Below are 24,498 nucleotides of genomic sequence, written 5' to 3'. Positions count from 1 at the left end.
AGCATAGTACAGCAGGGGGGCCATCCCCCCGTCAGAACACAATATCACAGCAGGGAAGTTCGCTGTACTAACATTGCATTGCTGCTCCGACCTGAGCTGTTCGTATTTTTTTCGTTTTGTTTTTTCTTTCAAAAAAACTAAGTGTATGAGGCTTTAAAGTGCAAAGGAATTGTCTTACCTGCTACAGAGATCACCCTGTTCAGCTAGTTTTCTAATCTACAGACACCAGCACTGTTTTGTTATTGTTTTAAACTACATGTAATCAATTATGAATACACATGTGAATTGGATGTTGTTTTTTTAAACTTACCTATGCTGTCACTTTTGAGTCTATCTTTCTTCAATATAAACTGTAATAGTTTTTGGTAAACATTTTAATGTTTATAGGTTTTAACATTTATATTTTATATTTGTATTTTTGTGTCTTTGTCTTACAAATAATCATCCAATATGTGATAAAGTATTCCCTAAGCACTATGGGTTATTGAAAGTGACAGCACAGCAGTTAGATTTTTCTGATTAACATTTTGACAGAGCTTTCCAAAAAGGATTTCCCTTGTGTGTGTAATTTTCAGCTTAGGCTATTGAACTTTGTAAACAACTGTTTTATACAATAAAGAAGCTAAGGAGATTGAGAAGCCAGGATATTTCATACTGACCTGACAAATAATTAACATTATTTATTAGTGCTGAACATAATGAGTGAATAAAATATATACCAAGCCAATTTTACATTTTTTCCCTTAATAAGTGTAAAGATATCAGACATATAGGAATTGCATTAGCTTCCATTAGCTAGAAGAGATGACTACTCACAATGAGTATATTCTGCCTTTTTAGAATAAGGAAGAAGCAGGAGGAAGAAGAGAGACAGCGTCAGGAGCAGGAGAGGGTTCGGAGGATGCAATTGGAACATCAAGCACTAGAGAGAGCACGGCTCCAGCAAGAGGAGTATCGGCGTAAGCTGCAAGAAATTCAGAGGCGGAAACAGGAGGAAGAATTGGAGAGATTGGGTAATGTGGTAATACATTATGTATCAGCACCAAAAAATGTCACCAGAAGCAAACCTTGCATGGGATCTCATTGCAAAAGGTAACACTGAAAGTAATACACATAACACCTATGCCGCGTACACACGATCGTACATTCCGACAACAAAATCCATGTTTTTTGGATGTTGGCTCAAACTTGTCTTGCATACACACGGCCAAACAAATCTTGTCAGAAATTCCGAACGTAAAGAACGCGGTGACGTACAAGTTCAATAGCCAGTGCGGCTCTTCTGCTTGATTCCGAGCATGCGTGGAACTTTGTGCGGCGGAATTGTGTACCCACGATCAGAATTTACGACAACGGATTTTGTTGTCGGAAAATTTAAGATCCAGATCTCAAATTTTGTTTGTCGGAAATGCCAGCGGAAAATGTCCGATGGAGCCTACACACGGTTGGAATTTCCGACAAGCTCCCATCGAATATCTCATCGATCTCAAAATCCGACCGTGTGTACGTGGCATAAGGGATCTTTTTATAAAACATTCATTGGATGAATGTCAAACACTGAAATTTCCCTAATAGAGTAATCCCTATGAGCATTGGCTCCATCTGATGGAACAAAATCAAATAGCTGCATTGAAGAGTCAGTCCATTGAAAATTTGTATTGTGGTGTTAAGGAGATGCTAATAAGTAGAATTACCTGTGTTTACAGTATATCCATGATACCTGAAGTGAGATATCAGCACCTTTAGTTCCAAGAACCTTCCATTGCCATCATGATGGGTTTTCACTCGCCCGTGGTTGAAAGAAAGAAATATGCTCTGTCTATGGCCTGCCTAATTTCTGGTTTTAATTTATTATATATTAAATAAAATGCTAAAGGAGGAGTTGTAAGTCAGGAAGTGAGGAGAGGAGGAAATCTTGCTGCTGAAATAGCTGAGAAATGTAAAAAGCTAGGGATGATGAAACCAATGCACTGTTTTATGCTGGACACACATAACAATCGGATCGTACTAGCTCCTTTAGATTTACTAACAGTTATATAGTAGGGCGGCACAGTGGTGTAGTGGATAGCACTTTCGCCTAGCAGTAAGAAGGGTCGCTGGTTCGAATCCCAACCACGACACTACCTGCCTGGAGTTTGCATGTTCTCCCTGTGCCTGCGTGGGTTTCCTCCGGGTACTCCAGTTTCCTCCCACAGACAAAGACATGCTGGTAGGTTAATTGGATCCTGTCTAAATTGTCCCTAGTATGTATGAATGTGAGTTAGGGACCTTAGATTGTAAGCTCCTTGAGGGTAGGGACTGATGTGAATGTACAATGTATATGTAAAGCGCTGCGTAAATTGATGGCGCTATATAAGTACCTGAAATAAATAAATAAAAATAAATAGTGTGATGGCCTACCTGATAAGCCCAAAATGTTTGGAAAGGTGCCAGTACTAAGATGGGAAATGTGATAGAGTTTATGCTATCAGAATGTAAATGTGTTTGGCCGGCTTTAGACTGATATTCTAGGAAATACAAATGTAGAGACAGTTAAGTTATAATATAAAAAAATCTGTGGTCAGACTTGGCCAAGTACAAGGCAGAAATTGCACGAAGACAATTTTCAGTTTCCAGTGCTTGTGGCTGTTTTACAGTCATAGGCATCGCTAGTAAATATTGGGATTGCTTGTATGAAGCAATATACCCTTCAGGCATAGGTCCTTTCAGTAGCAGTATACTACAATGAATTTAATTCTTGTATCAGAAAAGGTAGTGTAATAGATATATCATAATGGAGGAGGAATTTCCTACCCTTCCCTGTCATATAAAAACAGCTTTACCACAGATGTTCCAGCTTCTTCATGTGTGATTTCTCATGTGTGATACTATATAAATTGTTTGATTATCCTGTAATCTAACTATACCCCGCAGCACTGGAACGCCAGAGGCAACAAGAACAGGAGCGCTTAGAAGCAGAAGAACGCATGCGTCTTTTAGAAATGGCAGCAGAAGAACGTGAAGAATACCAGAGGCAGAAACGGGAAAGAGAGGAACAAGCCAGGCAAGAGGCAGAACGTCAGAGGCTGATGGCAGAGGCAGAAGCCAAGGCGCTAATGGAAGAAGCTCAAAGACATGCTCAACTGTTAGCAAGGTAGGGGGTTAAATTCAATGGAGCAATAATACTTTTTCAGGATACTACAGGGTTTTTAACATCATTAAACCTGTTAATAAATCTAATTCTGTAAGTGACCCTGTATTGAGTCAGATATGTAAAGTCAACCTCTAGTTCTGCACAGTAATAGGTTAAATGGAAAGGATTTTGGTTCCTGCTGTGAAAAAAAATGCACTGCTGTACATTAAAAAATTGTACAGTGGCACACAAAAAAACATCACCGCACATTGAAGCAAGTGCTGTTGTATGAATGGGGCCTTAAAGTCAATGTATACAGTCTTTATTTCTTCATAATACACACAGCTATGTTCTTTATGATATCTACAGGCATAGACATTGTCCACTTATTGTAAAGTCATATGCATGTGTGACCCTGATTTGTTTTATAGCATGAATACATGGGTACTTTGTACTTACCTGTAAAATTTATTTCTTGGAGTACATCACAGGACACAGAGCAGGCTTACGTGACTACCTGGGTTATGCACCACCTATAGGCGAATGGACTCTGGCAAACAAATACAGGAAGTCCTTCGCTTTATAATCCCACTTTCCCAGGAGAGCATCAGTTTTGTAGAAAGCAATATCTCCCAATAGAGAGGAGACGGACCTCTGTGTGCCATGATGTACTCCAAGTAATGGATTTTACAGGTAAATACAAAAATCCAGTTTTCTTTTTCTTACATCATGGGACACAGGGCAGAATTAATAAACATGGCTAACTGCAATGTCCCAAAGCACTGCCCACGAGGGGAGGGAAACATAACCATCATCGCCAGACCCAAAGCTACACAGCAGCCTGCAAGACACTGCAAATAAATGCAGCATTTTCAGCAGCACTTTTATCCATCTTATAAAAATGTATAAAGGTGTGAATTGAAAACCAGGTTGCAGCCTTGCACACCTGTCCCACTGAGGCCTGGTGACAGATAGCCCAAGAAGCCCCTATACACCTGATAGAGTGACCCGTCACGCAAAACTGTGGATTCCTTCCTTTCAAGCCACAGAGAAAACAGTTGCCGAATCCAATGTGAAATAGTCAACTTAACCGCTTCAGTCCCGGAAGATTTTACCCCCTTCCTGACCAAAGCACTTTTTGCGATTTGGCATTGCGTCGTTTTAACTGACAATTGCGCGGTCGCCAACGTTGCACCCAAATAAAATTGACGTATTTTTTTCCCACAAATAGAGCTTTCTTTTGGTGGTATTTGATCACCTCTGTGGTTTTTATTTTTTGCGCTATAAACAAAAAAGAGCGACAATTTTGAAAAAAAACGCATTATTTTTTTACATTTTGCTATAATAAGTATCCCCTAAAAATATATAGAAAAACAATTTTTTTCCTCAATTTAGGCCGATATGTATTCTTCTACATATTTTTGGTAATAAAAATCGCAATAGGCATATATTGATTGGTTTGCCCAAAAGTTATAGCGTCTACAAAATAGGGAGATAGTTTTACGGCATTTTTATTTTTTTTAGTAATGGCGGCAATCTGCAATTTTTTATCAGGACCGCGACATTATGGCAGACACATCGGACATTTTTTACACTATTTTGGGACCACTGTCATTTATACAGCGATCAGTGATATAAAAATGCACTGATTACTGTGTAAATTACAATGGCAGTGAAGGGGTTAACCACTAGGGGGCGATGAAGGGGTTAAGTGTGTCCTAGGGAGTGATTCTAACTGTGGGGGGATGGGCTTCAAGTCACATGACATCGAGTCATGCTGTACGCAGCAGGCTCGCGCCTGCTATCCCCGCCTCTTACAGGTACGCCCATTTGGCCACCGCTGCCATTGTGCCGACGTATATCAGAGTGCAGCGGTCGGCAAGTGGTTAATAGCTGGCTGACCCATCCTTGGTCCTTCTGGAAGCACAAATAGCGAGTCTGACTGCCTAACGACCAGGAAGACAACTTTCCAAGTTAGAAGCACTAATGGAAGATCCCTGATCTACTCCAGACTGGAACATGAGTCTCTGCAAAGGACAAAAAGAGAATTCAGAGACTGGGATCTCCTATTCTATGTTGTCAGGACATTCTCCTGCAGAGGTCTGGAATGAAATTGAGCACAAAGTACAACTATCTTCCCCAACACCCTCATCCAAGTGCAGATCAAGGATTTCCTTAGCTCCCTGAGGGAATCCACCTGACTTTTCAGAGACACACATTTGGCTGGAGGAAAAAAAAATGTTACCTGGACTGTATCCCAGATCAAGCCCAAATACATTAGTCTCTGGGTTGGTAGTAATACAGATTTTTGAATATTAAGGGCCCAGCTAAATCTTTCCAATATCTGAACCATGAGGTCCACATGGTGCCGCAGTTTCAGAGGTGACTGCTCTTTGAGTAGCAGGTCTTCTAAGTTATGCCAACATAAATGATACAGGGTGAACTGGTATTACCATCTCTCTCAGTTGCACCTTTTATGTTTGAACAGACAGAGCAATATGTTTTTTAAAACGATTATGTTTTAACATGTTGATGTTGATTTAATAAAACTTTACTTGTTTTATCTACTTGTGCATCTCCAATGTTATGGTACCATTAGCCTCAAACCACAAATTCTTCTATTTTGATATGACGTAGGTACCCTTTTTGTAATTGTTTAAATCTTTGGGCACCCCCTGGATCCCTAAAAGACCCAGAATGGGAGCCAAAACTCTCGTAAAAAAAAAACACAAGGGGCAGTGGCCAGATCAAACAGCAATGCCACAAACTGATAATGCTAATTTCTCTATAGCAAATCAGAGAAACCTCTGATGAGGAGAAAAAATTGGGAGATGAAGATAGGTGTCTTTTATGTCAACCTAACATTATCCCTGTTGCAGAAAGGCTACCACTGTTCGCACTGATTCCATCAAACTCATTTCCTGTAGAAAGTTGTTCAGTTTTTCAGGTCAAAAATTGGTTGAACATTACCATCTGGCTTAAGGACCATGAGGATATTCAAGTAAAACCCACTGCACCCCCTGCAAAAGAAGGTTGTAGAACACCTGAAAAAGCAATGATCGTTTTTACAGATTCACAGAAATATTTGAAAGCATAAAACAGAGGAGGAAATTCTCAGAACTCCAACTTGTAGTCCCGAGAGACCATGCCACAACGAGGTCTGCTGAATGTAATCTTTTTAAGGCATCTACTGCAAAGCAAAGGGCTTGAGGCAAATCCTTAACTGGACCCTCTTCAGGACCTGCAGAATCTACAGTATCTTAAACCAGGCATTTTACCCGGCCCTTATGACTCTGACAGAAACCAATGGCTGCCACAGCCAGCTGCATAGCTGCCCCCGCTAAAGAGATAGATACCTTCAGCAAGGTCTCTAATCACTTAACTGTTGGCCCTTCAAGACCTGAACATCCTCTATCCGACATGTTAAATTCTTGTTAAGACAAGAAGCCGCAACATCCATAGAGGGCATATGTCCTCTCTTAGTAACCTTTTTCTCCATCGTATAAAGCTACTCATTAAAAATTTTAGGGGGAACGCCTTTTTAGGATGAGCCCATTCTGCAAAAACTACTGCCTCTAAAGGGGGGGTGTAATGGAAATGACTAAGCCCCTTGCAGCTGTCAACAGCAATCCAGCGGCAGACATTTCTTAGGTGTGGATTCAACAAGATGCAAATCAGATCAGACCATCTCTGATAAAGAACTCATGAAGGCTTTCTAAGCCTGTGAGACACTCTGACCCTGGAATTCCACAGGCTCCGAATCCTCAAATGAAGAGTCCACCATTTGACCTGCCTCAAACTCTGCATCATCTGCTTCTTCCTACCCATCTACCCCTTTCTTCTGCAGTGTCAACAGAAGACCAGGTGGCAGCCTTTCAAATCTGAAACCAGTTGCTTGATGTTGAAAAAAAGTCTCTTTCAGATAGTACATTGCACCTTAGAACCATAAGCTCTTACAGATAGTACATTGCACCTTAGAACCATAAGCTTGCATGATGGTCTGCCTGTACACCTAAAAATGGTGGAACTTGAAGCCTCTGAAGTACTCTCTTCGAGTCCCCCTGGGATGACAAAAAAGAGAATCAGTCTCCCTGAAAGAAGCCATAGCAGAAACATAGACTGTCACGGCCTGAAACACATCCAGACAACTGAGGGAATTTTTCTTTTCTGGGTAAACTGGAACTGGAGAGATGAATGGAAAGATATCCTGGTTTAGGTAAAAGGCAGAAACTACCCTAAGGCCCCTTTCACGCTTTACAGGCGCTACAGCGCTAAAAATAGCGCCTGTATAAGTCCTGCAAGCCGCATCTTTGCAGCGCTACAGGAGCGGTGTATTCACAGCTCCTAAAGCGCCCCTTCCTATTGAAAACAATGGGGCAGCGCCGCTGTAGCGGCACTTTGTGGGCGGTTTTAACCTTTTTTCGGCTGCTAGCGGGGGTTAAAACCGCCCCGCTAGCGGCCGAATAGCGCCCGCCCCAGTCTGAAAGTGGCTTAAGCAAGAAGGAAGTCCTAGGTCTTAACACAACCTTGTCCCTATATAAAACCAGAAAGGGTACCTTGCAGGAAAAGACTGCAGTCCTAATACACTCTTTGCAGAGGTGATGGTAACAAGGAATACCACCTTGTGAGGAAGAGTAGAGAGAGAAATGTCTCTGATGGGTTTGAACAGCTCTGTATGCTCTGCAGCTTTTTACCAAAATAGGGTCTGGAAAACGCCCTATGCAGAAACTAGTGCCATAAGATCTTTTTCAGGCTATCCCTGCAATATCCACTCCAGTGGGGACAAGATGGGGCACTCCAAAGGCCAGGCCGAGTGCAGCCACCCTAAATAGGTGAAATAGAAGTTACCAGCTCTAGTAGCAGTGTACAGAAGAGTCTTCATTAAAGAAAATAAAGTGCTAGCCAAAACTGGTTAGTCTTTTATACTGCAGAGCTGAAAAAAGGCATCCATCCTCCTAGGGCACTAGCAAAATATTAAAGCATACTGGTAGTGGGAAGGGGTTATCTTGGGTTGGCCTACAGCTGTTGGTTGTGTCTAATCCTCCTGTAGGCAACAGCATAACCCAAAGGTGAAAGGCTTCCTGTTTACCTCAATGGATGAGAAAGAAACATGGATTTAAACCTTCCTTTGCATTCATATAGTTCTTACACTTCTATTGTTGCAAGCTGTTTTTCCTTTGTAAATTACTTAAAAGCAAAAATTAAGCAAAAACTTCTTTTGTAGTTTTGGCTAGTTTGGGGAAAGGTTAAGCATTCTTTCTGGTTTTCATTGCTTTCCATTTAAACCGTTGAGGAGATGGAAACAGAAATCACTTTTATTAGCTTTAAGGGAAAAGTTAACAATCGTGTCAGGTTTTTATCATTGTCCCTAGTGTGGATGTTGTTTATACTTCTTGCATGTTCTCGGGGACAGGAAATAAATGGGGGGTTTTCCTTGACTGAGAAAAAGCAATAAAAAACAGACATCAATTCTAGTCATCACCCACTTTATCTAAAACTAAAAAAAAAAATTTTGCCCAGAGTTAGGCTTTAATAAAAAGAAAATAGTTTGTTTTACTGTAATTAAAAACATTTACGTTTCTGTTTTAGCATTTATCGAAAAGTATTTTTTGGTGCAAATCTTGTTGTGAGGGATATCATAGCTAAGTTCATACTAGTACATGTGCATTTTTCGTGTGTTTTTTTATGCATCTTTTATACAGTATATTTTCATATGTTCCCATTGAAAGCCAAGAGGCTGAAATTATGCATTGTTGCACCAAAGAAAGCTCCTGTACTTTTTTCCAAGATCATGTAAGAGAAATGCACAGGTGTTAACAGGCCCCCATAGAAAATAACGGTAATCCTCTTGTCTTGTATTGCCACACATCAGCCCATGTGTGTAAAATCGCACAGGTGTGAACAGGGGCTAAGTAGCGCTGTACAGACTTCAGCAAGCCAGTCAAAAAAGTAAGGGAGTAAGATTTTTGGTAGAGGGCGGCGCAAATTGTCATATTGCAAGGAAAGCAACATTAGATTTTTTGATAGGTTTGGAAAATTCCAACAATTATTAAATAACATTATATTAGTGAAAAGTCGGTATTGAAATTACATATGCTTTAGAATTGTTCTTACTGCAAATGCAGCTTTCCTTAAAATATCCGGTTTTAAATTTTCAGAAAAGCTTGCTCCAATCAATTTTTCCTAAATCATTTTTGGAGTGTTCCTAGTACCACAATGTTTACAATTGATTCCTGTGCAATCACAGTCTACAAATAGATAAAAGTAACTTTTTCTTTTGTCCTAACAGGCAGACAGCAGCTCTGGAGAAACAACTGCAGTTTAACAGAGGACTGATGAAGGAGTCAGTTGGCATGGACCAGACCCAAGGTGTCTCCAGATCTTGGGTGTTCTCTTACTTTGAGTTCCTGGAACTACTTGGGCTGCCTCTATCTGTGGAAGGAGAGCTGGTTTAAAAAGTTTGCTTTTAGGAAGTATGTGCATTAGCAAAGAAAACAAAAAACAATCATGTAAGCTCAGCGTATATTTAAAGCTGCAGTTTAGCACTTTTTTTTTTAGTACAGCACCAAACAAATTAGTTATGTGTAACGGTGCGTATCCCATTATCTGCAGGTTGCTGCTTATTGGTAAAATTTCCTTTTCAGTACCTTGCCCTGAGTAGCTATCTTGTGACACTGTGGGGGTTATTTGCTAAAACTGTAGTATGCAAAATCTGGTGCAACTCTGCAAAAGAAATCAATCAGCTTCCAGGTTTTATTGCCAAAACGTAATTGAACAAGCTGAAGTTAGAAGTCGATTGGCTACCATGCACAGCTGCACCAGATTCTGAGTGCACGGGTTTTAGTAAATCTCCCCTGTGAGAGGTAACAGCTGCTACGGCTTTTCTAGAAAGTTGCACCACTCATTTGCACTTTCCACCATTTAAAAAACCTGTATTAATATTCTCCCAAAATGCATCGCATTCTGTAAATTGAAGAGGAGCAGTTGGATAACAGGCTCTCCACCACCTATTCACAGAACCTGTTGCATTCTGGGAGAATAGTAATATGACTTTTGTGAATGGCAGAGAGGGCAAAAGGGGATTGGACAAGCTGTGCAACTATTCATACTAGTAGTGATGGCTGTTAACTCTCACAGCACTGGAAGATCTACTAAGGGCAATATCTGACAGCTTTTAACCACTTCAGCCCCGGAAGAATTTACCCCCTTCCTGACCAGGGCACTTTTTGCGATACGGCACTGCGTTGCTTTAACTGACAATTGCGCGGTCGTGCGACCTTGCACCCAAACAAAATTGACGTCCTTTTTTTCCCACAAATAGAGCTTTCTTTTGGTGGTATTTGATCACCTCTGCGGTTTTTATTTTTTGTGCTATAAACAAAAAAAGCGAGAATTTTGAAAAAAAAAAGCAATTTTTTTTACTTTTTGCTATTATAAATATACCCAAAAAATATATTAAAAAAAATTTCTTTCTCAGTTTAGGCCGATATGTATTCTTCTACATATTTTTGGTTAAAAAAAAAAAATTGTGATAAGCGTATATTGATTGGTTTGCACAAAAGTTATATCGTCTACAAAATAGGGGATAGAATTATGGCATAATATTTTTTTATTAGTAATGGCTGCGATCTGCAAATTTTATTGTGGCTGCGACATTGCGGCGGACACATTGGACACTTTTGACACTATTTTGGGACCAGTGACATTTATACAGCGATCAGTGCTATAAAAATGCACTGATTATTGTGTAAATAACAGTGGCAGGGAAGGGGTTAAACACTAGGGGGGCGATCAAGGGGTTAAGTGTGTCCTAGGGAGTGTTTCTAACTGGGGGGGGGATGGGCTCACTACAACATGACAGAGAGCAGTAGCTCCCTGTCATGTTGCTAGGCAGAACAGGGAAAAGCCTTGTTTACATAGGCATCTCCCCGTTCTGCCGCTCCGTGTCACGTTCGCGGGCCTCCGGTGGACATCGAGTCCACGGGCACGCTCATGGAGTACGCAGCGTCCACTAAGCTGCATCTTAAAGGGGACGTACAGGTATGCCTATTTGCCCAGCTGTGCCATCATGCCGACGCACATCTTCGTGAGCTGGTCGGCAAGCAGTTAAGGAGGCAATGAAGGGAAGAGTTTACCAAGAAGCAGCAGCCTACAGGTAATGGTGTGCACGCCATTACACATAACTAATGTGCTTGGTGCTGTATCCCCCCCCCCCCCCCTTTACAAAATATATTCTAAACTTCAGCTTTAAAAGCTTTAAACTAGTTTTTCGGTCACAATTCCTTACTTTAAAGCCAAATAGAAATTTAATTTAAGTTGGCTAAATACATTCTAAGTTCATTAAAACACAAAGTTTGCAATATCTTACAGTTAGTTTTAAATTAAAAAAAGCCTGCCCCCTGCAAACACACTTGCTCTTTGTGATGAAGCAGTGCTCTATTTACAAAGGTCAGACAGGCCCTCTGCTGAGCCAGAGGCAAAGCTCTCCAATCAGTGTGGCTTTGCTGATTGTTACATAGTTACATAGTAAGGTTGAATAAAGACACCAGTCCATCCAGTTCAACCTGAGTGAGTGTGGGTGCGTGTCTACAATTGTCCCTAACCCTGTACATCGCACACTCACATCAGTCCCTACCCTCAATTTAAGGTCCCAATTCATATACTAGGGCCAATTTTTTTGGACAGAAGCCAATTAACCTACCAGCATGTCTTTGGAGTAGAGCTATTGGTTTGACTGCATTGAGACTGCTGCTTCCACTCAGAGAAGAAGGGTCCCACACTGAGTAGAAAAGCCTGTCCCCTGCCCACATGCTGTAGATCCTTTTGAAAGAAAAACTACAACTTTGAACATTTTGTTTTGAAGCACCTGTAATATATTTAACTGATTTAAACTGAAGCTTCAGTTGGGCTTTGGGGAAATACTTTGCTATGTTTACAGGATATGATTTGCATGCACATTTTTAAAAATTGTATTATTCATACCTTCTGTTAATGGATGCACTAAATATATTTATTTCTTGAGTAAGGTTTATTAGTTTGCCACTGGATGAAAATGCTAAACTACCAATACTTGTATAATCATTATCAACACCCAAGTAGTGGAACCCTACCCTAGAATGTTGTAGTGTCTCTAAAGACACCTGCCGATGCCTGATCCCTATCTAGCATTATCCTGTCTATGGGACCCCGACTCTGCTCAGCCAGGCCAGGGTCATGTCAATCCTTACTTTCTAAACACTACACTGACTTCTATTATTATATGTCAAGTTGCACTCAAATGCATGATTTAAAGCAGGGGTCTCAAACTGGCGGCCCTCCAGCAGTTGCGGAACTACAAGTCCCATGAGGCATTGCAAGGCTGACAGTTACAAGCATGACTCCCACAGGCTAAGGCATGATGGGACTTGTAGTTCCGCAACAGCTGGAGGGCTACCAGTTTGAGACCCCTGATTTAAAGTGAAAGAAAACCTAACAACAAAAAATGTTAGAAGGTTGATCTTTTTGACAGAATAGGTTGAACCTCTTCTGCCCAAAAAAATGCTTACCTTTCAATTAGCATTTTTTTTGTTGTGTACTCTGCCTGCTGCAAAATAAGATGCCTGAGAATTGAGTCAGGATGGTTAAAATTCTGTGCACTTGCACAGGAGTTACATCATCAGCAGCTGCCCAATGGCCAAAGGAAGAAACCACTCAGAAGATGACGGTGACAGAGTGGTAAGGAAGAGTGTGAAACTACCTCGAAAGAAAGAGTGCAGCTACCTCCCTGAGATCTATTGAAAGTCATACCTTGAGCCAGGCTTTTGTCTCATCGCCGGGCAGCCGCCTCCGCCCCCCCCCCCCCCCCCCCCAAAAAAAAACAAAAACAAAAAAACAATAGACATCTATCTATAAAGCTAGCTAGCTTTTTTTTTTATGGATTTGAAATTAGATACATTGTTGCCTATTGCACCATGAACACAGCTGAAATATAAAATCTGTAATACAGCATAGAGCACAGAGCAGTAAAGCAAAAATAGAAAATTTTACATTTGAGTTCAGTAATTTACTCGCATACGTGTGTTTATGTGAATATTAAGGAGTATATTACAACACTGGCAATTAAGGATTTTACTCGTCTATATGCTTACGCACCTTTACTCACCTATAGTCAACATAACTCAGGTCTTTACACAGGTTTACTCACAAACTTTGTCAACAAGTTCCTGAGTAAACATCAGTAAATTATTTTGCCTGTGTGCAGCTGGCCTAAAATAGTGGTATTTAAGCTTTGTGTGGTTGCTGCAAAACTTTCTAAATTATCTAATTGCTTCTTTCCTTTCCCAAGAGCTACAGCAGTGTACACCCCCACTAGAAATCCCAGTGCTTACCAGCTGCAGTAGTTAATACAAAACCAACTGATGCTGTCACATTTCTCCACTAGATTCTCTATTCTTTCCTCCTGAAAATGCCAGTTGCCTGCCTGAATGTATTCGATGACAGCTATTGGATTAGGCTGGCAGCCAGGCAACTAGTGTTGCAGAAGGGAAAAGTCAACAATTGAAGGCTATGAATTTTTCTTAATATTGTTTTTTTTCCATATACATAAATATTACTAAAGGTTGTGGAGCCTTTTTTTCTAATACCGCAGTCTTGCTAAAAAAATAACCTAAATCCTTCATATATTATGACAATGCTTTCTTTTACACAAAATAAATACCAAAAATACGTTCAAAGCTGATCAATTAATAAAAATTACACTTCACGTGGAACAATAGATTCTACAAAAAATGTTTAAAGATATATTGGACTTTACTGGTACATGAGAGGGACGACCACACCAGATTACAATTGATTAAAAATGTTTGTACGTTAAAAACGTTACGATTCCAAATATTATGTCGGCCGTACTCATAACCATCATTATTAGTCTTTGCAAATTGATCCAACAGGTTAACGTGTTTCACCCATTAGCTTCCTTAGTTTGGTTGCAAAGAAAAATAGCCTAACTAAAGAAAAGAACATACAATAATGAGCATAAATCCTATAGTGCTTTAAAATTATCAACATCTTATGTCTTACAATGTCAACCTACACATCACTTTTTACCAAATGAAGGCGGTCCTGAAGAAGGCGAAACACATCAACCTCTTGGATCAATTTGCAAAGACTAATAATGATGGTTATAAGTATGGCCGACATAATATTTGGCATTGTACTCTGTTTTTAACATACAAACATTTTTAATCATTTGTAATAAAACACTGTTACTTTCTTAATCTGGAGTGGCCATCCCTCTCTGGTACCGGTAAAGTCCAATATATCTTAAAGTGATTTTAAACCCATTTAAAAAAAAAAAAAAAAAAAACTAACACCTGCAAGACAAAGGCATAATGAGCTAGTATGCATAGCATGCTAGCTCATTATCTAATACTTACCTGGGATCGAAGCTCTCGCTGTGGTGGCCATACACAGCACCAGCCGGCGACATCACTCCCAGGTATCACGGCTCCGGCACTGTGATTGGCCGGAGCCGCGATGACATCACTCCCGCACATGTGCGCGGTAACAGCACACTCACTGAAGCAACGGCGCATACGTGCCATTGCTTCAGTTTGTGTCAGTGCGCATATGCCGATGACGTCGGCACATGCAAATACAGGGGATATCTATGCAGGTTTAGGAGATATCCTGGGTAGCTACAGATAAGCCTTATTATAGGCTTACCTGTAGCGAAAAGTGGTCTGTAAGGGTTTACAACCACTTTAAAACATTTTTTGTAGACTTTAACTGGAATGTATGAGGTACTAGCACAATAGCCCAACAATCTTTGTAATAATGTAGAACAGACAGACACACAACAAATTGATTAAACAATTGCTGCACAATCTAATTAAAGCTGAAAGTTAAGATCATAAAAAAAAACACCTTACAGTAGGGTCCCACTAGGGGGATTGGAAGAGGCTTTATTACTTACTGTACTCACTGCACCAGGCTTCAGCACTGTTCTCTTCTCCCTGGCCCTTTGGGTGGTCCCTCAGTATTATCATATACAATGCAGGGCTATTAATCCTGCATTGTACATGAAAGACAAGAACACAGGAAAGGTGGCAGCGCTGGAACAGTTAGCTACAAGCATTATACAGTGCTGTGTTCCGGCAACGGTCCAAAATTGAGTTGGGCTGAGCTCTGCTCAGCCATTTACATGAGGCTTTGCATTTTATGAATGATTACAAGACTTCCTCCGAAGTAGAAATCATGACATTATCATCCTGTCTCTCCACCACAGCACATCAGAGGAAGCCTTAAACTCAATCAAAAATTACAAAGCGTCCTGTGAATGGCTGAGCCTGACTTGATTTTCCTGTTTCTACCATAACACAGTGCCGGTATACTGTGTGCTGCTGATGCTACATACAGTTTATAAAGTGCTGACAGCAGCCACATGTATTAGTAAAGAAAATGGTTTGGGCTGGCTTGGCTCACACAAACTAAAGTGAAATAAAATCTGGAGTTAGGCTTTAACACTAACATAACTGCTTACAATAGTAATCTTTATTCATTTATGCAAAACCCTTATCCCAAAAAAAGAAAAAAAATGTTTTTAAATGCTTAAAAAGTGTTAGCAGGAGTTCAACTTTGATAGTAGGGTTGCACCGATACAGTTTTTTTTTTAACCGGTGAATAAGAGTACTGATATCTTTGCAGTGCGATTTAAGTCCATAAAAAAATGTCTCAAATTGTACTGCAAAGAATCACCTGCGGTTTGAACAGGAATGTGGTGTGATTCCTACCCGCATCACATGCGGTTTCCCACACTGCTCCTATTTAACCCAGGCTAAAGTCACTATGACAAGCGTGGGTTCACACAGGAGCAGTGCAGAAACCTGCATGTGATTTAGACAGGAATCACACCGCATTCCTGTTGATTCTTTGCAGTGCGATTTGAGCCCATTTATTTTGTATAGCCTCAAATCGCAATGCAAAAGGTATCTATTTTAGGTATTGGAGCATTTGCACAGGTACAAGTACTCGTGCAAATGCTTAGTATCGGCACAACCTTGTTTGATTGTCAAGTCCATTTAAATCTGCCAGTGCATCTAGCATTACACCAAGTAAAGCAAGCATCCAGCACAGCAGAATCCACCAAATCTTTTGTTTATTGTAACAGCATTAAAAGCAATCCGCTAACACATTTCTGCCTATAAGGTCCTAAATCATAGCTATGCAGCCACCACCTTTAAGTTGTAAACTGCAATATATTAGATATTTGTTTTTGGGTTTATTACCATTATAAACTCAAATGTACAATCAGTTTGTTTTGTGTGTGGAAAGCTTTAGATTTATAATCAACTATGTAGTGCAGAAAGCTTAAAGATCCGTTCAGGTTATAACCAGTTGTTAGGTAACCCTCATACTGTGTAGTTGTTGGCAAATGTAATGGAGACTGTACAGACTGTAAACGCGCATCAAAAGGCTTAAGCTTTTTTTTTTTTTTTTTTAGATAACAGACATCGAATCAAATGTTTATAGACAAAAGAAAACGCAAAAAGAAAAATTTAACCAACAAGACATTTTTTTAAAAAAAACATATTACCATAATTTTGAGAAATGTACAGAATCAGGGTTTCTCAGTCCTTGTTTTCCAAGTTTTTGCCAAAAAATGCAGAACACAGGGGTTGTGGTTATGATGTGGCAAACAAGTAGAGAGATCTTCACGCTATCACTCTCTAACTAGATATCTGCCCCAGTTTATTGCCTTTAAAAAGCAACTCTGTCACTATACAAAAAAAGAAAAAGGAAACACACAAACTACTTTCCAGTGTAAAGTGCAAGCAATCTAGAGGTAACTGTATATCATAAAATGCTAATTCTTACCATTAAAGTGTACTGTATCTAAACTCCAAAAATAAACTTCTCTTATTTGTTCCATTGTGGTCTGTGTAATATACTATTGAAAGAATGTTGGTATATCTTGTTTGATGAGTGCAAAAACTATCTCCTGTATACTTCCTGCGGTATTTCAAAGAGCCTTACTAGTTTTTAATTTGGACTACAGAATAATTAGGCTTATGTTGTGGAGATATGGGTAGGAGTAGTTCAGCAAAAGACATATAGGCAGGACTGACACTTCTCAGTCGACAAAAATGCTGTGGGGGTTTAATAAAATTGGAGCACTCAGAATCTGGTGCAGCTGTGCATGGAAACCAATCTGCTACCAACTAGAGCTTTGTTCATTAAACTTTCACAATAAAATCTGAAAGCAGATTGCTTTCTATACAGAGTTGCATGCTCCAGTTTTAAATAAATCAACCCTGCTGTGTCATCTCACACCAGGACAAAGGAGCTGGGTGCATTTCTGGCAAAGTAACAGGTAATTTTCTGTAGGGTTTTTAAAGGGATTTAAAAAATATGGTAAAATGTGCATCTATTACAGATGTTTGTTTCATTTTGCCTTGACGAATGCAGTCTAAATGCTCTGGAAATCTTCAGCGGTAAACAGTGTTGCAACTTGCCTGTCCCTTTTTTGCCCAGTGAGGCAGCCCATCATAGTGAATAATAATAATAAATAATAGGAATGTTTAAGATGGGTCTCCAAGCAAAGGGCCAGTTTACTGTCCTTCAAGCTTTAGGGGGACTGGACAGTGGCCAGTGGGAGTCAAGGGCAAGATAAAGTCAAGCAAATGGCCACATCTGGCCCCCCAGGGCGCAAATTTAGAGACCACTGGTTTAAAGAACTTAAGGAGGCAGCCGAGTGGAACATTACCTTGAAGTATCTGAACTTTGCCTGATATCCAGGCATAACAACAATTTTTTTTGTTCTAGTACAGTGACAGAGTTGCTCTAAACAAACACTTGCAAAATGAGACTTTGCCAAGAACATCCACTGAAATAAAAGTGAAAATATCTAAATGGAAGGTTTTCTTCGAATCCACTGGGAAAAACCATAACAAAGCAGAGAGCAGGTTTTACAAATGTTTCTTGTGTTTTTTTTTTTTTTTAATATTTCTTCAATTAAGCCAATACAGACAACGCATTTTTTTTCTTTCTTTTTTTTTTTTTTTTTTTTTTTTTAAAACCCATGCCCCACAAAAATAAAAGATACACCAAACATTTGTACATAAGGGATTGTGTAGCATGGACACTTCTAAGAACATAATCCCTACATCTCCTGGGCAGGCGCTGGAACAATGAAGTTATTCATGGAGTCATGGTTATTCTACTTTAAAAGTGAAGCAGTTCCAAAGTCCCCAGTTGTTTTCGCCTTGTCTTCACATTACCATGTCTTTTCCATGCTGGATCCTCACTGTTTAGAAGCAGAGAAGACGGGCCATAACTGATGCAGTATGCAGAAGTTGCTCATCTCGGTACATACTGTTGCAGCTGAAATGAAGTGATGTTGAGGTGACAACAGCTGGCTTGATACAGCGAGAAATGAAACAGTACGTAGGGAAGGTAAAACGGCATATTACAAAATAAAATTAAGAAAAAAATCCAACATGGCAAATAAAGGAAGTGCCAAAAGAAGGGATGAAAAACCCCAGGAAATTTTAAAACGAAGAGAGCCCCCCAGTCTGTTCCTGATAAACTTCAATAACATCTTCCTCTTCCATGCCCAGCTGTAAAACAAAAAAAAGACAGGGTTACATCACAAGACTTTATAAGAAGATTTTAATGTTTTAAATGAAAACCAACAGAGTACTTAGCACGGTAGCAGTCTTGACAACACTTCTTTGTCGAGGTATCACGATCAAAGGACAAAAATCACCATTTGCAAAACACTGCATTCAGCTTCCAACCCAGTCACTGTGGCCAAGGCTATTATAGTAACATTGTGGTTATAGCAACAAAACCACACTACTTGTACACAGTGTAGCAGTTAAACTACAAAGATTATGATCACGTTTGATGTCACGCCTCATCAAGATGTGCTGCAAGTGTTTGAGAAGAGACAAGACTAACAGTCTTTACCTTCTTCCTATTATGCAGTAAACTAAATTTTGCTAAATAGTTCACCCTAGGAGGAAAAAAAAGAAAATCTCTTTATGGCTGTTAATGGAAGTTTTCCTATCAGACTTTTCTGCTGCTTAGAAATGCAAATAGAATAAAAAGTATAGCAACATGACATGCATGAATCTACTACATTTATGACACCCCACTCATGAAGAACTGCAATGCTAGCGTTTATCCCTGCATATCTAACCCACAGGTATCAACAGACCCAACTTCAGCGTGCTGCTGCAAGAAGATGATTAGACGTCTACCTGGTATGAAGAGGACCAAGACATGGCCTTACAATGCAGGGGAACAGAGGCTTGATTTTGGAATCCCCAGGAAACACACACTGATCTGGTGGAGAGCGCATGTAGGAATGCTTGAGGAGCTTTTCCTGTTAGAGTGTAAACTCTTCAGATGAGCGGTCTTATCCATCTAGCTATGGCAGATTTTTGGCCATGACAGGGTCAGAGAGGGGAGAGAGGGGAGAGAAGAAGAGAGGGGAGAGAGGAGAGGAGAGAAGAAGAGAAGAAGAGAGGGGAGAGAGAGGGGGGAGAGAGAGAAGAGAGGGGAGAGAGAGGGGGGAGAGAGAGAAGAGAGGGGAAAGAGAGGGGGGAGAGAGAGAGGGGGGAGAGAGAGAGAGGGGGGGAGAGAGAGAGAGAGGGGGGGGAGAGAGAGGGGGGAGAGAGAGAGAAATCTGGTGTAGCTCTACACAGAAACCAAACCAATCATCTTCCAGGTTTTTTGTCAAAGCTTAATTGAACAAGCTGAAGTTAGAAACTTATTGGTTACCATGCACAGTTGCACCAGATTTCACACTCTCCAGTTTTAGTAAATCAATCCCAGTCTGTTTTTCTTTTTTGGTAGAAGATGTAGCTTTGGTGTGTATTCTGATGGCTTTGCCTATGCCTAGGAAGCGAGAAGGTTTTGGGTGTTTCAGAGTAGGGCACAAAAATGGAAGTAACAGGTCTTCACTGAGGTGGAAGACTGATATCACCTTAGGAAGGTGGCCTTGGGCATAAAACAAACTTGTCCTTGTGAGCAAACAGCTGCTATCTGAGAGACAAGTCTAACCAAAATGTGATAGCAACCAAGAAGGCTACTTTGCAGCAGATATCATCCAAGGGGGATTATCCCGATAGGTTCCAAGGGTGGTTTCTTCAGGGCAGAGAGAAATGGATTAAGGTGCTGCAAGGGGGACCTGATACACACTGGTATATGGTTTTGACATGGGAAGGTCAGAGTTTTCTGGTCAAAGCCCATTCTTTCAGAGTGCTTACAGACAAGTTCTGGCCAAGCCCTGATTGTAGAAAGGCCAGAATACAAGGCGCAGAGTAATCTACAAGGTTGAAGTGCCTGTGTTCATACCAGGCAAAGAAGGATTTTCATGTACAATAGTAGATATTTCTGGAAATGGCTTTTCTTGCTTTAAGCAAGGTGGGGTTGGGGATGACAGACTCAGGCCCTTTTAGGACCTGAACTTATATGGATCTTTTAAAACTTGGACTTCTACAGCCATGCAATTAAAGTTAGAGATTTAGAAGCAGATGGAATAGAGGGGTCTTGGGACAGCAAGTCAGGCCGGTCGGGAAGAGACCAGGGATTGTCTAACAGTCTGAGTATGCCTGTACCAGATTCTTCTGGGCAAATTTGGTGCAATGAAAATCACATGTCCCGTCTCTTGCTCTATTATGCAGGCCAGTTGAGGCAAAATGCACATTGGAAGAAAGGCATAGATTAGCCTGAAATTAGTCCATGAAATTACCAGAGCATCTAATGCAAGTTCTAGAGCAGTGATGGCGAACCTTGGCACCCCAGGTGTTTTGGAACTACATTTCCCATGATGCTCATGCCCTCTGCAGAAGGCATGAGCATCATGGGAAATGTAGTTCCAAAACATCTGGGGTGCCAAGGTTCGCCATCACTGTTCTAGAGGATAATTTGCCCATATCCACATTTGCAAGCATATTCCTTGAAGTTTTGCCTCTCCCAGGGCAGGCATATTGGGATCCTACTCACTACAGACGGTATAGCTGAAGGAGTCTTGCATTTTTGAGGCGTTGACAATGATGGCTGTAATAAAGCAGCTAGCTGTAGGAAAAATTGTGACACTGGTGCAAAAAAAGTCTGCTTTAGTCAGGTGGGTTGCTTGTGGCATGCCTGAAACAGAGCTAAAATCAGATGGAGAGAACGGTGTCAGAATTAAGTCTTAGTCTGGTGCAAAGGTCCAGCCCCAAGGTTGGGCTGAAGTTACACTGATCCAGATACACGGCTTCTATTGTTGCATTAGAAGACTGTTGATTAAAAGGTTCAAAGTAAAACAATAATCTAGTTAGCTGATATCAATTTCTCCATAGATGAAAAGAGGTCCATCACCTTAGGACACCAGCAAAAAACTGAGGACCCACAGAGTGGGATATGGTTATAGGGGGCACATACAGGAACATGTCCCCGAAAAGCTTTGCCAGTGTCCAGTCACCTGATGGTACCAGCGTATAACCCAAAGTCTATAAATATTTAAGCCTGTGTCCTGTACTGTACCATTAAAATAAATCTATTTCTATATGACACTCGTGCAACAAACAATGCAATATATGTACACAACTAACCTCTTTTGGGGTCTGGTGATCTGAAATTCTCTGTCCTTCAAAAAGAAACCTTAGAGAATTCATGGGAACTCCCTAAAAAAAAAAAAAAAAAAAAAAAAAGAAAAATGTTATTAATACACTGGTAAAAATAAATGATGGATTGGCCAAACAGTGGGGAAAAGTTACTGCTAGCCTCTAAGCCCAAAAGCAAATGGTTAAAATAAAAAACATCTAAGCAAAATAAACTCCTAATCTTCCAGAGTGAACAACAACAAATGAACTGCAAAAAGTGGTTAAACAGTAATTTATTAAAACAAACCATGACAAGTGCCAGGCCTGCAGTCCTCTGGTTTGGTAGATTTCTCCACACTGATCACCTAAAATTGCTATCTTCCTCATACTAGAGTACTGAACATGGAAGGTGAAGGCATGGGCCTTTTATGACAGAAGAATGAAAGTGGTTGTAAACCCATTACAACCACTTTAACCTACAGGTAAGCCTAGATTAAGGCTTACCTGTAGGTGCAAGAAATATCTCCCAAACCTAAATGGTTTAGGGGATATTTGGAGAAATAGTGGCACCGATGTCTACGGTGCATGCGCCGCAGACATTGGGCGCAGGCGCACTGAGCGTGCCGTTTCTAACGGCGATCCTGCCGTTAGTTGCGGCACCAGCGTGCATGCGCGGGAGTGACGTCATTGCGGCTCCGGCACCGCAATACCCGAAAGTCACTCCAGATCTCAGGTAAGTAATTCATAATGAGCTAGTATGCTATGCATTAGGGCTGTTGAAATTAATCGCCGAATCGATGCATCGGCATCCGACCGTCCACGATGCGGCATCGATGCTATAGCTTTAAGGCATCGATTGAGGATGACGTCATCCTCGTGCCGCGTTATGCCCCGCCTCCGCGACCGAAGGGAGCCGAAAACCGCCGAAGAGCAGCGGAAGTAAGCCGCGCCGGCTTTTCCTTCTTGCTGCCTCTGACTTACGTCATCCCCCTGCTGCCCTGCGAGGAGCGACGCTGTATGCATGTTGTGGGACATGGAGCGCCGCTGCTAAGAGTGGCGGTGGCCGGCTTGTGGAGCACGGAGCTCCGAGGAGGAGAGTGGAGCCGCGGCATGTCAAGCAGGTGTGACGGAGACGAGGAAGAGAGTGGAGCTGCAGCATATCAAGCCAGGTAAGGGGGCCGCATGGGAGGACACCTCTGCTCTTCCCCCACCTTACACAGTGAACATACAGATAGGGCAATAAAACAAAAAATTGTGTGCAGAGCTTTGTGGTGATAATAAATGCACAAAAAAGTCTTACTTATTCAAAGTAATTCCAGTGCTGAGTGTTCTCTGCTGTGTCATTCCTGATTTCTGGTGAATGATTTGAACACAGCAGAGAACACTCAGCACTGGAATTACTTTGAATAAGTAAGACTTTTTTGTGCATTTATTATCACCACAAAGCTCTGCACACAATTTTTTGATTTATTGCCCTATTTGCATGTTCACTGTGTAGAGGTGGGAGAAGGATGAGAATTGGTCCGTGGTGACACTGGGCAGGGGAGCGCTATGGTAATAGTGTTATATGGGGCAGGTTAGTGGTGAGGGCGGCGGGGTATTATTCATCTTGGATAGGACAGTCTGGCACCTCCCTTACCATGTCCAGCAGGTCTGCAGTCTCTGACCATCTCCTGTACCATGTCTGCAGTCTCTGACCATCTCCTGTACCATGTCTGCAGTCTCTGACCATCTCCTGTACCATGTCTGCAGTCTCTGACCATCTCCTGTACCATGTCTGCAGTCTCTGACCATCTCCTGTACCATGTCTGCAGTCTCTGACCATCTCCTGTACCATGTCTGCAGTCTCTGACCATCTCCTGTACCATGTCTGCAGTCTCTGACCATCTCCTGTACCATGTCTGCAGTCTCTGACCATCTCCTGTACCATGTCTGCAGTCTCTGACCATCTCCTGTACCATGTCTGCAGTCTCTGACCATCTCCTGTACCATGTCTGCAGTCTCTGACCATCTCCTGCACCATGTCTGCAGTCTCTGACCATCTCCTGCACCATGTCTGCAGTCTCTGACCATCTCCTGCACCATGTCTGCAGTCTCTGACCATCTCCTGCACCATGTCTGCAGTCTCTGACCATCTCCTGCACCATGTCTGCAGTCTCTGACCATCTCCTGCACCATGTCTGCAGTCTCTGACCATCTCCTGCACCATGTCTGCAGTCTCTGACCATCTCCTGCACCATGTCTGCAGTCTCTGACCATCTCCTGCACCATGTCTGCAGTCTCTGACCATCTCCTGCACCATGTCTGCAGTCTCTGACCATCTCCTGCACCATGTCTGCAGTCTCTGACCATCTCCTGCACCATGTCTGCAGTCTCTGACCATCTCCTGCACCATGTCTGCAGTCTCTGACCATCTCCTGCACCATGTCTGCAGTCTCTGACCATCTCCTGTACCATGTCTGCAGTCTCTGACCATCTCCTGTACCATGTCTGCAGTCTCTGACCATCTCCTGCACCATGTCTGCAGTCTCTGACCATCTCCTGCACCATGTCTGCAGTCTCTGACCATCTCCTGCACCATGTCTGCAGTCTCTGACCATCTCCTGCACCATGTCTGCAGTCTCTGACCATCTCCTGCACCATGTCTGCAGTCTCTGACCATCTCCTGCACCATGTCTGCAGTCTCTGACCATCTCCTGCACCATGTCTGCAGTCTCTGACCATCTCCTGCACCATGTCTGCAGTCTCTGACCATCTCCTGCACCATGTCTGCAGTCTCTGACCATCTCCTGCACCATGTCTGCAGTCTCTGAC

At 41.5% G+C, this 24,498-nt stretch overlaps 2 protein-coding genes across 5 annotated transcripts in view; one reads left to right on the top strand and one right to left on the bottom strand.

The window, feature by feature from the left end:
- The window catches only part of KIAA2012 (KIAA2012 ortholog), a 313,387-nt gene extending 293,787 nt beyond the window's left edge, over positions 1-19,600 (top strand). For 2 of the 4 annotated variants that reach the window (XM_073633292.1, XM_073633293.1), the window contains exons 25-27: positions 841-1,013; positions 2,914-3,133; positions 9,402-12,948. In XM_073633292.1, the coding sequence (XP_073489393.1) occupies positions 841-1,013; positions 2,914-3,133; positions 9,402-9,567 (559 nt within the window). In that variant the 3' untranslated portion in view covers positions 9,568-12,948. Of the gene's footprint in view, positions 1-840; positions 1,014-2,913; positions 3,134-9,401; positions 12,949-16,592; positions 17,019-19,298 lie in introns of those variants that run through there. The other 2 variants (XM_073633290.1, XM_073633291.1) reach the window with 2 other exon arrangements.
- SUMO1 (small ubiquitin like modifier 1) overlaps positions 16,231-24,498 on the bottom strand; it is a 31,649-nt gene continuing 23,381 nt past the window's right edge. The window contains exons 4-5 of the mRNA XM_073633294.1: positions 21,694-21,765; positions 16,231-18,708 (exon numbers count right to left, since the gene is read on the bottom strand). Coding sequence (XP_073489395.1) covers positions 18,640-18,708; positions 21,694-21,765 — 141 coding nt within the window. The 3' untranslated portion in view covers positions 16,231-18,639. The remainder of the gene's footprint in view (positions 18,709-21,693; positions 21,766-24,498) is intronic.

Source organism: Aquarana catesbeiana, linkage group LG06, assembly GCF_042186555.1.
Source record: "Aquarana catesbeiana isolate 2022-GZ linkage group LG06, ASM4218655v1, whole genome shotgun sequence".
NCBI lineage: Eukaryota > Metazoa > Chordata > Amphibia > Anura > Ranidae > Aquarana > Aquarana catesbeiana.
This window is presented reverse-complemented; position numbering and strand designations above follow the sequence as displayed.